At 38.9% G+C, this 15,528-nt stretch overlaps 2 protein-coding genes across 7 annotated transcripts in view; one reads left to right on the plus strand and one right to left on the minus strand.

Moving 5' to 3' along the window:
• The window catches only part of LOC137403700 (splicing factor 3B subunit 4-like), a 28,955-nt gene extending 21,572 nt beyond the window's left edge, over positions 1 to 7,383 (plus strand). The window contains exons 8-10 of the mRNA XM_068089713.1: positions 3,420 to 3,632; positions 6,688 to 6,774; positions 6,961 to 7,383. Of these exons, the coding sequence (XP_067945814.1) occupies positions 3,420 to 3,632; positions 6,688 to 6,774; positions 6,961 to 7,079 (419 nt within the window). The 3' untranslated portion in view covers positions 7,080 to 7,383. The remainder of the gene's footprint in view (positions 1 to 3,419; positions 3,633 to 6,687; positions 6,775 to 6,960) is intronic.
• A 90-nt stretch (positions 7,384 to 7,473) lies between these two features.
• The window catches only part of LOC137403699 (rap1 GTPase-activating protein 1-like), a 53,421-nt gene continuing 45,366 nt past the window's right edge, over positions 7,474 to 15,528 (minus strand). For all 6 annotated transcript variants that reach the window (XM_068089711.1, XM_068089706.1, XM_068089707.1 and 3 more), the window contains 13 exons: positions 15,227 to 15,398; positions 14,732 to 14,800; positions 13,744 to 13,938; positions 13,090 to 13,275; positions 12,584 to 12,721; positions 11,880 to 12,110; positions 11,052 to 11,207; positions 10,342 to 10,500; positions 10,007 to 10,231; positions 9,401 to 9,615; positions 8,848 to 8,956; positions 8,378 to 8,572; positions 7,474 to 8,265 (listed from right to left, as the gene is read on the minus strand). In XM_068089711.1, coding sequence (XP_067945812.1) covers positions 8,071 to 8,265; positions 8,378 to 8,572; positions 8,848 to 8,956; positions 9,401 to 9,615; positions 10,007 to 10,231; positions 10,342 to 10,500; positions 11,052 to 11,207; positions 11,880 to 12,110; positions 12,584 to 12,721; positions 13,090 to 13,275; positions 13,744 to 13,938; positions 14,732 to 14,800; positions 15,227 to 15,398 — 2,245 coding nt within the window. In that variant the 3' untranslated portion in view covers positions 7,474 to 8,070. The remainder of the gene's footprint in view (positions 8,266 to 8,377; positions 8,573 to 8,847; positions 8,957 to 9,400; positions 9,616 to 10,006; positions 10,232 to 10,341; positions 10,501 to 11,051; positions 11,208 to 11,879; positions 12,111 to 12,583; positions 12,722 to 13,089; positions 13,276 to 13,743; positions 13,939 to 14,731; positions 14,801 to 15,226; positions 15,399 to 15,528) is intronic.

Below are 15,528 nucleotides of genomic sequence, written 5' to 3' on the forward strand. Positions count from 1 at the left end.
TTGAGTAAATTAAGTTTCAAATTTGTATTCCTAAATATTAACACCCCTTCAATTTAACAGCAGTTCTTATTGGCTGCTTGTCAATCAGACAGGTAAAAGTGCAGTGTTTCTGATTATACTATGGCATTCTATAAACAGTTTATTAGAAATTATTTGTACATTTGACGGTCCTGCAGAAATTTTGTGTTAATATGGCGATTATACCTTGTGCAGTCAGCATTCCTCTGTTGGCTGGGAGTATAGAGCCAGGCGGTGAGTAAACCAAGGCTATTGCACGCGCTGAATGAAACCAGCCATCTGAAACTGCAGGAGCAAAGTTCACATCGCCTACACTCATCCAGCTGATCTATAATAATTTAATAGTGGTGATGACTCACTCGTTGGCTGATGGCTGCATTTTGTGGTGACTCGCTCTACAGACCATGTCTCACCCGTAGTGTGGTATTTCCTTTGCGTAAATGAAATTTATTTTGTGCAAGAGCTTAATTATAGAGAATATTCGGTGGCCTGCTATGGTAAACTTTCCCTGTGAAGCGTATGTCCAGGGTAGGTGGGTTCGGCTACCAAACATTGGTAATGGCTGATTAATACCTTTACTAAACGCTTTTTTATGGTGGATCTCCCCGATAATTACCGTATTTTTAAAACTCGTGGTTTTTTTCTTTTTGATATGTTAAATCTTGTGGCTTATTCACCCTACTAGCCAAGTTCGTAGGTGTAGTTTGTAAAGAACTATCATATCACTGTCATTTTCTTTCTATATAACTTATACTGTGTTTGTTCCACATTAACAAATTTTCTTTTCTGCCTTTTGACTTCCTCCGCAAATATTCAAGTTGTAACTCACTGTGTCTCAGTTGATTAAGCAGTCAGTGGTAAAGGCCAAGTGATGAGTAACAATATATAAATAGTACTATATTATACAATATAGTCAGCTTCAAGTGTGAGATTATCCCTCAGGTTCGTTTGAGTCAAGATTTCAAAGTTTCTGTGAGTTTCCATGACCTGATGACCTCTGCAGGTTAAATATCGTCTAATGGAGATATTAATTCAGTAAAAACATTTTTTACTGTAGGTTGTTGGACTTCCAGCTGATTTTATATAAAAGCAATATAATTTAAAAGTTTTGTTATAATAAGAACTTAGTTGAATCGAACTAGGCTGGTCTGTGGATTCATATCTTGCATCTAGATACACATCTCTACGATCAAACCAAGTGCATTAGTGCACTAAAGATGTGTTCGCTGCCAGTGAAAACAGCAGCTTTCAAAAATCTCGTAATATTAAAGTTAGAATATTCAAAGCACAGTTGGCAATATTGTAAGGGTAAAGATTGACTCAAGGCAGTGTAAGTCGTGGTCAATAGTTAAAAATGATATACCTAACAAGACCCAGTCACTCTAGTGATATACCAAACAAGACTCACTCTCTCTAGTGATATACTTAACAAGACCCTGTCACTCTAGTGATATACCTAACAAGACCCAGTCTCTCTAGTGATATACTTAACAAGACCCAGTCACTCTAGCGATATACCTAACAAGACCCAGTCTATCTAGTGATATACGTAACAGGACCCAGTCTCTAGGGATATACCAAACAAGACCCAGTCACTCTAGTGATATACCTTTACACTTATACCTGTTTACACTTTCATGCAACCTTATTCGTCGAAATATTTTCACAAACATATTTCACGCATTCAATAAAGCCATGTCTATTGTTCTTACGCGTCTGTTTTATCGTCATTGTAATGCTGTCACTTTTAGCAGTGATATCTTATAACTTACCGTAAAAAATTCGTTTAATTTTTTAGCTTTAGCTTGAAAGAGTACATATCATTGTCTGATAATCATGACGAGCCTGTTGGCCACTTGTGATAATCGAAAAGTGCTGCAGAAATTATTTGCGAAGTATTGGGTCACATGATCAGATTACGACTTGCTGATTAGACCAAACCGAAACAAAACTGTAAAGTAGCGAGCATCTACATTTGATACAGGGTCTTTGGTAAAACCTGAAGTGTTTGTCATAAACTAGTGCTACGAGAAGTTTCATATTGAGCTTTTTATTGGCCTTTCAATTCACATGAGAACATCACGTGACAAGACAATAACCAAATTTCATGACTACGTCAGAGAAATAAACAGATTCCAATCTACGGCGGCTTTTCGTTTTTGAGCTTTTAAGAGTTTGTAATCACACTTCCACATATTTGGCACCTACAACACAACAGAGTAAGACATGGTGAATCTTTTGATACCAAATAACTGTAATGTGAATTTTGTTGCAAGTCAACCTTTAAGAAGAATCAGTCTCCCTAGTGATATACATGTATTACTAGTGTCACATGCTACTAATTTTTGTTACGTTGTTCATCTTTGTAGCATGCAAATGGTTTCAAATGTCGCAAATTAAATTTTTCGAAGCGATTTAAACCTCTGAATCAAGGGGGTATTTTTAAAAACATCATATTAACAATGAGGTACTGCGTATGATGTAAACATCAATATTCGTATTATTGCACAAATCTTTGCGGTCAGAGGTTGGATTTTCATTGTCTTCATTGGTGACGTCCTTACAGCATCACCACACAGCTCAGTTTAAAAATATTTTAAAACACGATTATTTAAAAATGTCAAAACACAAATATTTACCAGTTTTAAAACACCTTCCTCTTCTCTATACTGAATGAAATCCAAGAAGTTTAAATGCTGTTGAAGACTAGTGCTGTAGAAGAAAATGCTGTTGCTGTTGAAAATAGTATAGTGATAAATAGTTCAAGTGCAAGCATAGCTAATTAGATTTAGTGATCAGAATATACGGTGATAACTCCGAATTTGAAAGAAAATTTCCCACACGTTTCGACATTTGACCTTGGAGGCATTATAATAGTGTCAGCCCAGGTATAAAATATGCGCCATGCTGAAGCTAAAAGCGCAACAGGCTAATATAGAAAGCGCGAAGTTGTGCGACAATTTCTTCGTAGCATGTAAACTCGTCAGCTACGAACAATTGGGAGTTGTGCGACCACTCCCGCGTATCATGTAAATATGTCCTCCTCATTCCTACGATCAACACCACAATTTCGAAGCTCAAAAATTTGTAGCGTGCAACACTAGTGTACATGTAACAGCCCTCAGTTTCCCCTCATGACACCAACGCTGACTCATCCCTCATGACACCAACGCTGACTCATCCGCATATATAGCTTACACTGAATGCAGACCCCTATAAAATTGTGACACAAATGTAATTTTGCACCAAGTTTTCAGTGCATTTACTAGTTCTCCGCATATTGTAGACAGCTTTTACCGGGCTCACCGGAGGTAAGGATCGTAATGCTGGTAGTCTGCGTAGCTACTAGCTATTAATTGAGACCTTGACAAGGTTTTTTAGTGCTTTTCCCTTTTATCCAGGCGCGCCTGGCACTGTACCCAGCGGTCCCCCACCGCCACCTTCGGGTGCTGAGCAAAGGATGCCTCCCCCACCTAATTGGCAAGCTCCGCCACCCGGGATGAGGCCACCACCAGGCTGGCGAGCCCCACCTCCTACAGGCATGAGACCTCCGCCAGTTCCACCCGGGATGAGACCTCCTAACTCCATGATGCCTCCACCCCCTCCAAATTTTGGTAAGTACAAAAGTCTTTCCATTAGACCTTGTGAACTGTCATGTCAATATCACCCATTGCCAATCCATCTTGTTACGGTGCCCCTTGAACCTGTCCGAGCTTTATCTTAAAGGTCCAACTTGATGACTCCTTGATATTATCTTGCTCACTGCTATTGTTAGTCACTAGCTCTATGTGTCAAAACACTCTTTCCCAATGTGTGAAATAAAACATTTAGACAAAACATAAATTGAATCAGCATATGGAGCCATATAATTTATATCCACATGTAGATATCATCAAGATCTGTTGCAACTCATAGTTTGTGCTATTCAGTAGGTCTACGCATTCATCATTCAATAATCTCTATTAGGTTGGAACTTGTGCTAGTCTACATTTCAGCATGCTCATAAAGTGTCCCAAATCGTTATAATATCAACACTCTATTAAAACATGATCTCTAGACTGTCTCAGCTCACTAGTACGATTGTTAAATGATCTCGATTATTTCGATATATCGTGTGCAAATGGTCGTCTTAATTAATGGTAAACCAGTTTCTCAATTTATCAACCTAAGGCTAATATTAGCATCTCTTATAATAAATGATACGAAGTGTAGCTTTTAATGCAAGCTTAGTGTGAGCCTAGCTGAAGGTTTTGACTTTTTTCTGAGTCGTCAGAGATGAGTATTTCTGTGTTGAGGTTATTCCTGTGCCCGCATCCATTCTCGTTACTAAGGACAAGCAACTTTGTAAATATCGTTATTTTATTGTGCAAAATGTTGTCATCACATTATTATTGCATTTATCAGGGTGCCGGATATTAGTGATGGTGGAATCACTACTTCGCTCGATTTAACCCAAAGGATTAATTAGTTTCAAAAACGTGAATTCTCGGCTAGTATTTGCTATTGCTACTATATCATTTCCTATGTGGCGCTTCCATTGTAACTAAAAATTGAATAACAAAACTGATGACTAAATTACAGTGGGAATCAACATCAGGAGTTCTGCTTAAGTTGTTAGCGTAATCATTAAGAACAAACTGACAACCACGGTTTGACTAACAATGTTGCTATGGCGATGATATTAACAGTTGCAGCCAGCTGGCAAATATCCATAGCATTCTTCAGTCACAAATAAGCTATTAGTCAAATGTGAGGGTATAAACAAGGGAAATGCAAACTTTGAATATTTACAGAAATTTCTGGTAGAGGTTTCTGCATGTATATGAGACACGATGCTAAATGTAAAAGCACAGTGCTACGAAGGCTTCTCTGTCACAAATCTATTGACAGCTACTTCCCGTGTCTACTGTGGATGGTTGTCCACGCGTCAGCTCCATATCTGCATTGCAAATCATTTCAACCCACGTACAGATCCCCCGGGATGCTGGGCTATCAATGTTTGTCGTTGCCTTATAATCAACGATTGTTCCAGAAGTAAAATAATGTGCATAGGTTCAGTAAGCATTCTGATTAACTTTCGTTAAATATTATTATAATTGTTCAGCTTTTACAAAAAGTCTCTACCGATTCGGTATGAATATGCAGCATAACGAAGAGACCGCTAATCTGTTGGTTTGTTTTCATCTTTGCTCGCTCATCAGGGGTTCTTGTGAAGAAGGGAACAAGGTTTGCGCAATGGCTTCCTGCTTTCATTTGGTTGCAAAACTCAGCCAGCTGCGCATGAAATTAAGGATTTATTTTAATATAGGAATTATAATCAAGTATCCGTGTGACTCTTAATACTTAATACTACAGTCTAGGCAACCAGTGTCTGTCTAAATGCATTATCATATCAGAAAATGGTGACAAAACCTCGACTCGGTGACAAAAAGTGCCTTACAGCTTATCAAGATTAAAAGGATGCTGCGAACAGCTACCATTATCACTTTTGTGGCAGGGCTCCAAGTGCTGCAATGGTATTCTCTTTTGTCTGTTTTATATGAAAGGTCATAACTGTCATTACTGCTTAAACCCAAGTTCTGCTGTGATTCTAGTCTGATCCAATTGTTAACACCTGCCATACTGCCTAAAGCCTGGTTCTCATATCGATTGCGACACTCCGGCGGTAACTTGCGCAGCAAAACGCTTGCAACGCTAGGCTCGGCGGCTTCTGTTCACATATAAAGCTGCATCGCTAAACATAATCGCATAATCACATAAAATGTTCGCTCGCCATGCCGTTTCGATAATGGTGACCTTCACCTGTACAGTGCATTTTGGGAAGGCTTTGCCTTCGACTTTTTGCCAAAGTTGAACAACGCCAAACTCTTGCGTTGATCGCCGGCAACTACCGGCGGTACTCAGCGGTGCCCGGCGTGTAGGTTCACATTTCACCGCAATAGCCTGCAGTGCTGTCGCGGGTGCTTTGCGACGTCTATGGGAACCAGGCTTTACACACCTCTTGCAGACCTGCAATGTGCCTGCGGAAGCATTTGTTACACTGACTATTTGAGAAGAACCATAAGTAGATGGTGGTTTTACAAGTTTTCATCATGGTCTATTCAGAGGTAGCCACATCTGATATCACCTCTATTAGCTAACTTGTTGTCACATAGAAAATATGTTCCTTCTCCGTTTCCAGTTATCTTAAGCTCAGGTAAATATTTACGTCAAATATGGATTAGGCGTCTTTGCATTTTCTGTAAGTAGTTATAACTGACATAGCGTCATTTCATTTAGTTGGTCGTGTAGAAGGAAACAAAAGTCCTCTGTATTCAGGGATTCGTCAGTTTGTGGATCGGTGACATGTTTTGTTACTCAACAATTTATAATTAGTTTTTTTTCACACATTCCAACAACCTTGATACCTAAATATATGCACCTGCTCATATCCGACACGCCACACTTTCTCTCATCTACTGCTTATATTTATATGTAATATCTGAGTGACTAGAAGAATTTCCTAGGTGGATATGAAGGCATAATTTTGGTGTCATGGTAACCTGATTGACTACCTGTAGCACTTGTAGCCCTCTATTACAAGCATGCGTGTGTGAATATTCTCCTCTCTTCAATTATGCTTTATAATCAAATATGAATTATCTCCTCATCATTTTTGTTCCTCTGCAGGAAATCGAGGTCCTCCACCTCCAGGCTGGAGAGGCCCTCCACCACCTCCGCACATGAATCCAAGAGGGCCACCACCACCGCCAGGAGGTATGTAAATATTATCACTTAATCCGTTTGCATGGTACTTTCCTACTAGCGGAGGGTTCAAACAAACCGAAAGCATTATGTTAACAGCCATATCTGCGTAGGTGAGCCTAACTGAGCATGTCTGGATGATTCTCTGATGGTGCTTTATATTGTCGTACCTTAGATATGTATCTATGTTTGTTGCAGGGGTAGGACACAGGCCACCAGGAATGCCGCCACCTCCTCCTCCATCTGGTGGACCGAGTCCGGCACCTCCATCTTCACAGTCATCATTGGTGCCACCACCCCCTCCACCCTCTGTCTAGGGATGTACTCAGTCATGTCGCTTGCTGATGTTCTAAGTTTTTTTAGGCTTATAGTGGCGGGCGTGGTACCTCTGCTACCTGGCTAGCTTCAGTCTGTGTCTCTTCATGATTTAAGGCTATATTGTTCTCCATTGAGGGTGCTATATGACATCGGATAGTTATTAACATCTGAAGGTTCAACCATCATGTTAAATCTTCATTCAATTCATGATTGTATTGAAGCGGCTTTTGGTAGCAGTAATGACTGTTTGTTTATACTTTTGTATATATTTACGTGTAAATATCATTGAGAGATATACAATGAGCTCTTCATTATTGTCTTGTCAGATGTGTATACTTAGAGGTTCAACTGCTCAAGTTTTAATACTAATGGTAAGTGAATAGTCAAGTACAATTACTGTGTCAAAAATGGTGTATTTGAATGGGGTAATTACGGTGGTGAATAAATATATACATCATAACGCGTGACATCGTCATAGAAACAAAAGTTCAACACATCTTTAACTACTATACCACATATTGCACCAGATACCAGTAGAACGGCGTTTATCTAAATACGAGAACACATGAAAAAAGTTTGCAGCATTCAAGGTATGAATAGGTAAAGAACTGCTCCCTTTTCTTGTGTCTGATAGAAAGCTATGAAAGCTTATAAAACAGTAAAATATGGTATCAAATTGACCTAGCATTCCATCTCATGATATGTAGAAGCGTCTATCGATAAAACTGGCAGCCAAAAACATTGGCAAGATTTTCTTTCATAAATAAAATATATGTACACTTTCTACATAATTATACATAAAGCTGCTCACCTAAGAACAGGTATCGGGATAGCAAAAACAAAATAGTATAAAAATATAGCTTGTATATCGGTTGTGTCTAAAATAAAAGATTTGTGAACCATCAAAAGCACCATGTTAAGTTAAATCGATAGCACTGCGAACAACCAGTTAAAATGAGTATAGCGGTGTACATGAGATGAATAGAAAGACTAGACGATCTCCTCCCCAGACATCCCTGCGACTACCTTCTGCAACTTGCTCAGCTCTGTGCGGTATGACTGGTTCTGGTTCTTAAGTTCATCCAGCTGATGCTGAAGTTTAAGGTTCTGCTTAGTTTTGTCCTTCAAATCAGTTCTGTTGTTCCTGTCACGTTTCGTCAACTCCTGTGTCTCCGCTTTTAGGTTCTATAATAAGATTATTATAATGCTAGAAATAGATTTTGGTAGCTAGTAGCAATGATTACTCACATTTAATCCGGACTGTCAGAGACATTGAATTTACAGTGAAATGGCTTACGTGTAACTCGGTTGAATATTGTGACTTGGATTTTCGTAGCTCTAAAATTTCTCGTTTAAGTAGTGCAACGTAATCTAGGTCAGGGTCGCAATTAGGGCATCTGCTGCATGGAGATGGGCTTCCGTTGAAGGACTTGCTGACGTTGATTCGTGTCTCCCATGTCCCATGTGGGGTTTCAGTTGGTGACATGCTGCCCTTCAATAACAAAGAAACACAAATTACATATCTGCTAGAACAATGATTATTGTAACTGATGCATTCTAATTAATTATAACCTATGCTTGCTGGTACTAAGCATATGTGCGTTACTTGAAGGCTGGAATATTGACAACTAGTTAATACAAAAACAGGAAATTCTGTTACCCTTAATCATCATTGTATCTTAAGTACAGAGTTGAATGTAACACATGATACAAAATATATTCAAAAATCAGTGCGACTCTGTATAAGTCATTTAAGGATAAACTTACCACTCCTGTGTCGGAATCAATTTCTTGGGCGAGAAATCCATCATCGTCTTCAACACCAAAGCTTCCTAATGAAGTCGGAGAGCTTGATCGACCGTTGCTTTTGAATGCCCTGAAATTTGAATCATGGATTGAGCTCAAGTTGGTGACTCATTTCTGTATTTGAGTCATCATCATACAAAAAGGGGTGTGACCAGAGTTCTCTGGTCGGAGCAGAAAGCTACAGAGGACTCGGATTACAACTAATCAGTGAAAATGAAGAACACAATTAAGAGATAATCCAAGTGGAGTGAGGATTTTATTTAGGATAATGATCTGCTAAGTCTCACTCGTGATTACGTAGATGTTAGTAATTAGTGCATTAGTGATTAATTTTGTTGGCAGCCTTTATGAATAGTAGCTCAGTGAATATGTAGCATTTGCTCACGTTTTTAACACGCCGACTATTCAAATGCTTTGCTAAGAAACTCTGATTAGCGAAGGTTTAGCCAAAATTTAAATACAATAGTCAAGTACTGCCTCAGCTATAGCGATTGTTCCTTGGGTTGCATCTTACCTGGTGGTGTCTTTGGGGCTGCTGTCTGAGCGCATGCTGTTGCTGTCAGACTTGTAAGAAGAACCACGAGACCTGTAGCTTGCCAGACTCGTACTTTCATTCCAAGTTTTATTGTATGCAGACGGGTTACGATCCCATGAAGCGCTATGGCTTGATATCACAATTTCTGAGTGCATCTTTTTGTGTGAGTACGGTAACTTGGTGATCTTGTGTTCCTAAATAACGGATATAAGAATTAAGTAGTAATGTAATCATAATGATATGTGTATCTTGCAACTAGATTTGCTGCTCATCTTCCAACTTTTTTAAAGCAGATAATTTATAGTTATAACTTTTCCAAAATTTATTATAATCCGTATTAAGGTTTGTTTAATAGGTTTCTGCGCTATTGGGTACAATTCTGCAGTCAAGCTTAATGGTCATTAATGCTTGTGGATGAGATCACGGCATAAGGATCAGTTGGAGTAATACAGGAACTGATTTAGTATCTTTATTACTCCATGTCTCATCACTCTTTCCTTGTACGTTGTTCAAGAACCCATGACTTAGTTTCTAACAACCAGCAAGTTGACTTCAAGCTCTGACCGAATGAATATCAGTGTTTACCTGAGTTGGAGTCTTTGAACCCTCCGAGGAGGTTGTGCTGGAGGTAGAGCGTTTGGTATTGTAAGTGGTGTCATTGATGCGTTTCACTGCGATCTTTTTGAATGAATCAAATAGATTGATGGTAGCTTTTTCTTGTGCCACTGAAGGTAAACCACACCAGGAATCCAGTGTCATCTTTAGCAACTCTTCATGAAGTTCGGCTAAATAAGCTAGTTTTGTCCGTTCCTACATAAACCCCACAGAGGATTGCACTGACAATGATCGACTGTTGAACTCCCGACTGTCAACTATGGCGTTACGTTAATGCTATAAAATGCAAGATTCATAAAACTCACCATTTTGTCTTTGAATTGTGGAGCATTATGGCAAGCATACTCGGCATTTAGGAGTTTTGTTAGAAGAAACTCCCGAAGTTGATCCTTTCGTACGAGTTTGGACTTGGGCAGCATCGGTCCGAATGAATTGGGAACATCCGTTCTTGCCGCTACACTTATCTGTTGAATTAGCAACTTTTGTTTAAAACAGGTCCCTACTTCGCAATAAATTTCTTTTTTAAATTTCCTTGTCTTTTTAAATTTATTTTTCATGAAGATGCTAGAACTATCCAAAATGCCTATTTCATGACTAGCATGTTTTAATCTATTAGCATTAAACGGATGGAAAGGTTGTGCTATGTCTAACAATCCACTTGATAAGGATAGCCTAATGATATCTGACAAGGTAGCATAGCTATTGATGGACTCCTCTACTTTGTAACAAATTACAAAAATAGAACACTATTCATCACATATGACAGTATTGTCATTACATTCTATACCTTTGATGGGTGCATTGCTTCAAATATCCTAAAAAATTATTCTGAGTTGTACTTCAAGAGACTTCAAGTACGTACATGAGGGCGCTCTTGCCTTATTAACAAGTTGTCAAGTTGCCTTATTAGCATAAATACCTCTTATGCCTGTGTTCCATTCGCGTAGCCTGCATTTATGAATATAGATAGTGACCTAGCAACACGTTATGTAAGACAAGCCTCAGAGATACTCACTTTGTATCTAGTGTTGTCTGTACACGCCTCTACTGGTTGTATGATGACAAATGCGTGAAGAAATTGTGATGCAATCGAGTTGGGCACGAATGGGGTGCTCTCCTCTTGGAACACGATTGCTACTATGTCATTTCCTATGTGGCGCTTCCGCTGTAACTAAAAATTGAAAAACAAAACTGATGACTAAATTACAGTGGGAATCAACATCAGGAGTTCTGTCCGAGCTGTAGTTTAACCATTAAAGATAAACTTTTACCAGAAAGCATCAGTATTTTTCTATCATTTGCAATGTTTTTGGTGTTTTTGGTGATCTGACTGCCAGAGTTTTTTGAAATTAAAGCTGATAAAACTTGATCACGGTTAAAACGCTCAGAAGAAAAATATGTGCTGAAAGGACGTCACAAGTTACTCGGCTGCCTTAATAGTGATATCAGCTATTGCGTTGAAGTTGCAGAGTTATGCGCTCCTATTCTGTCGATTTCTTTGCAACTATAGATATCATAAACGCACTTTCACTTGATTTTGAGCATTTTAATTCCGATCAGGTTTTGACAATTTTAATTGTGAAGCATTCTGCCAGTCAAATCTCCTCAAACCTCACAAACAATAGCAAATGATCAGAAAATATCGATACTTTCTGATAGTCCACTAAAATTTTGTATAAGTTCCTCATTAAGGGCAAGCTGACAACCACCATTCAAGTAACAGGGTTGCTATGGCGATGATACTAACGAATGCAGCCAGCTGGCAAATAAGCATGGAATTCTTCAGCCACAAATAAGCTATTAGTAAAATATGAGGGTACAAACAAGGGAAATGCAAACATACCTGCTGTGTGTCGCCGTCTGTGTATGGCAGCATGGTAGAAACGTGAAACATAATTTCTCTGCCTTCAAAATCTGTATGTATCGACTCCGCTCCAGTCTGCCCTTTGATGGTGTCAAGGCCACCTCGGAATCCATGAAAACCTTGCAATGGAACTCGCTGACCAATTTGTTCAAGGAACTCTTTGAAGGCAGGGCTTGTGCTCTTATTCCCAAAGAACTGCTCTTCTTTAGTCTAGAACATGCAGTTAGACATATCAGAGTGCCTGCGGCTACGCAGGTAGAGCAGCAATTACCTTAAGAATTCCTTTTTTAGATCTGTTTAATTTCTTATATGTAATGTTGCTGCGAAGTGATTAAAAGGAAGCCTTAAGGCAAGAAAGATCATTTGCTTAGGTGTAAATAGTACATCAACAGGAAGTCATCGTGATTACTTTTAGTTGTAATATCGCCTACGTTTTTAAAAATATCTATGGATATTTTGATGACCAACTTTTGGAAAGTTATCTATGTGGGATCACTTTGTCAGTTTATATATAATTATAGTACTTTATTGGCAACAATTTTATTTCAAAGAGAAATGTTTTTCAAATTATGACCTATAAAAATCATAAAACGAAAAAAGGGCAACAGTTAGTCATTAAAACAATTAGTTTAACACTTTGATCTCTAAACCATAAACGAATCATGCCTATTTCTAGCCATTACCTGTCCTGCAGCTTGGTAGATCACTCCGAATTTAAAATTTCGACTAATGAACCGATCATCGAACTCCTTGACTAGATGCGACGCTTCCAGTGTAGTCACTGGGTAGAACTTGTTGGTTGTAATGCTGTCATTGCATACCTAAAACAAAACAATATTGAAATCGATGTACGCTGACTCATGCTAAATGTAATTACAACAGATGCTGCCATGCCCAATATCTAGGTTCTCTGATATCACAAAGCGAAACAAGGTTAGAAAATCTGCTAACGATTTGAACACGTTGGTGATTACTATTGTGATCATACATTGCAACACTGGCACCAACAACAAAGAGCACTGTCTTCTTATCAGTTGAGGTTTTCAAAATTTCTGTTGCTGGCTTAATCATTAACTCAGAAAGAGCATTGCTATGACAGCTTCGTGTACACAAAATGACAACTTTTGCTTACTCCTTCTTTTGACAAAAAACCACCCTAATTTCGATCTCAATAATGTTAAATATTCACTTTTGTAAGTCCTTGTACTGAGGGTTCAGTTGCCTCTCCGTCAGATCTGACCAGCTCATGTACTGTGTTCACCTTTGTACGTACTATTGTCCTGTAGAGCTTTCCAGCATCGGGATGGTGTTCTTTCTTTATAGACACCACTACCGGTCCAATAATGTCATCTTGGGCTAGATAATTCTGGTGTTCCTGTTGAAATAATTAGGAAATTTGAAGTCCGGTGCATCGTGCATACATTTATATCACCTGCCCTCACGTGTCACAGTATCCTGCTGCTTAACATTATCGAATTAGTAGGCAGTTTCACACAGCAGGGATAATTCACTAGGGTATGGTATAATGTCATTTCAGCTACAAATAGATGGAGCATAAAAGGTGGAGAGCTTATGTGAAGAGGATCATTAGTTTTGCTGGTGACTGGGTTTGCCTCCCTAACCATTAATGCTACAAGTTTGCAATTGATGGGATCGAGGAGAAATTAACTGTGATCACAGCATTAAACAGCCAGTTCAATTCTTGGCGCGGTAGTAATATACAATGAGGTACCAGAACATAGTCATCACTATTAAAATTAATTATAACGCTGCATTATAGAATTATAATTGTTATAATAAAAAACTAGTAGTCTAGTATATGATCAACAAAATAGATGTTTACCTGGTTGACAAAATACCGTTTGTAGTGGTTGAGACAATCGCCGCGAAGTAATTCAAAGCTTCTCATGTCGAGGTCTGCTGTGCGCAGCATGTTATCAGAATCACTCTGTCGTTTGTCTATGAAACCTTCTGCCCAGTAACCCCCAGTCATTGGCTCCATGACTTGTGGGTATGGACCTCTCGTTTGCCTAATCATCTAAAGTATAAAAATATGGCATCTCTTTAAACTAATGCTTGATTTTTTCGGTACTCTAAAACTAAGAACTACTTTTACAATTTTGAAGCCGTTATTTGGCTAGTAAAAAGTAGTAAGCTTATAAAAATGTTTGAGGGCATAAGACAAGCTCTAAAAAGACAACCTAAAACACATCTCCAGTATTTAAATGAGCCAAACTAACAGATGGGCTCAGGTCAGTATCTGGAGGCCGTCCTGAATGAATCATAATTATTTGGGATGTCAACAAGTAGCTCTCCAATTAGTAAATCGCCTCTTCCAGTAACCACTTACAGTCAATACATGCTGCTGCTTGCTCGCTGTCAGAGACAGCGCGTGCCACTTAATAAGACTTGAGTGTTGCTGGACTGCCGGGTACCACCTGCTATGCAGCAGGCAGATCGTATGATATTTTTTCCGGCCTGTGTCCTTAACCGGCCTGTGTGTATTTAACCTTATAGAAAAAGCTTTGCCTAGTTTCGAATGAAGGCCAAAGCCATAGACTAGGGCAAGGCCAGTTTTAAAACTGTTGTAACTGACATTTACAAGCCTTAATCTTGTGTCGTTAGCATGCATGCATTTCACATGAAAGATTAGGTTACGTCCAAGCTTCTCTGATTACACAAGCATCGGTCGATTATCTAGTGCGCACATCACTGGGATGTTTATTCTATCGAGGGAAAACTTTGGAGATTCTCAACCAAGTGCATTGACTGCATCCAATTTAATACCCAAACACCTTTGGTGATGTTGTAGAGCGATGACATAAACTTACTTCAGCCACACGTTCATGGTCTGTCGACTTTTGTGCTTCACTGTTAAGGTGCGAAACGGATCGGCATTTCTACAAATACACAAACATGAGTTAAGACATTAAACTTCATCAGAGAGTATGAAGTTTAAAACAACCCGTAGTCGACAATTTGTTTAAAGCCTACGATAGGCGGAGGTGAAAGCATTCATTTGCATTAATATTTCATGGACTTAAAATGGAGACTTCCCATAATATTATATGGTATGTGATAGTAGGAAGCAATTGATCAGTAAAAGTGGTGAGAAGTTGCAACCGGAAAACTCAACGACTATAAGGGGAGGAGCAGGCTCTCACAGCCACGTCATCTCCTCTTTCTCTTAATAGATTCACAGTTTCATAGGTCTATATGTTCTGTAACAGTATTCCCTAAATAGTTTCATGCTACCCTGATTGATAAGTTGCGAGTAAAGGTAATATTAGCTTCTATTGCGGTGTTGTTGCATTAACCCTACCAACCTGTATTATACCAGGAAGCTCAGCCCTTTGATCGTCTATTCTGGAGTTTTGTGTCCTTGCAATGAGGTCAAACAAGTCGAGTGTATTATCGGACTCCCTCATCGCACCGTTGGTTACTGGCTTTCTGTGCGAGTCGCAATACAGAGGCTCATCAACTCCTCCTTTTTTTGGCCTAAAACAAAGATATAGCTACGTTTAAAAACTTTGTTTTAAAACAGTTGGCTAGCAGGCATGCGCTATTAGCAGATGGGCGTAGCCTTATTATATCACATCACTTAGATCAACAAAGCAAAGATTCAATT

The sequence above is a fragment of the Watersipora subatra genome, chromosome 9 (assembly GCF_963576615.1).
Source record: "Watersipora subatra chromosome 9, tzWatSuba1.1, whole genome shotgun sequence".
Lineage (NCBI taxonomy): Eukaryota > Metazoa > Bryozoa > Gymnolaemata > Cheilostomatida > Watersiporidae > Watersipora > Watersipora subatra.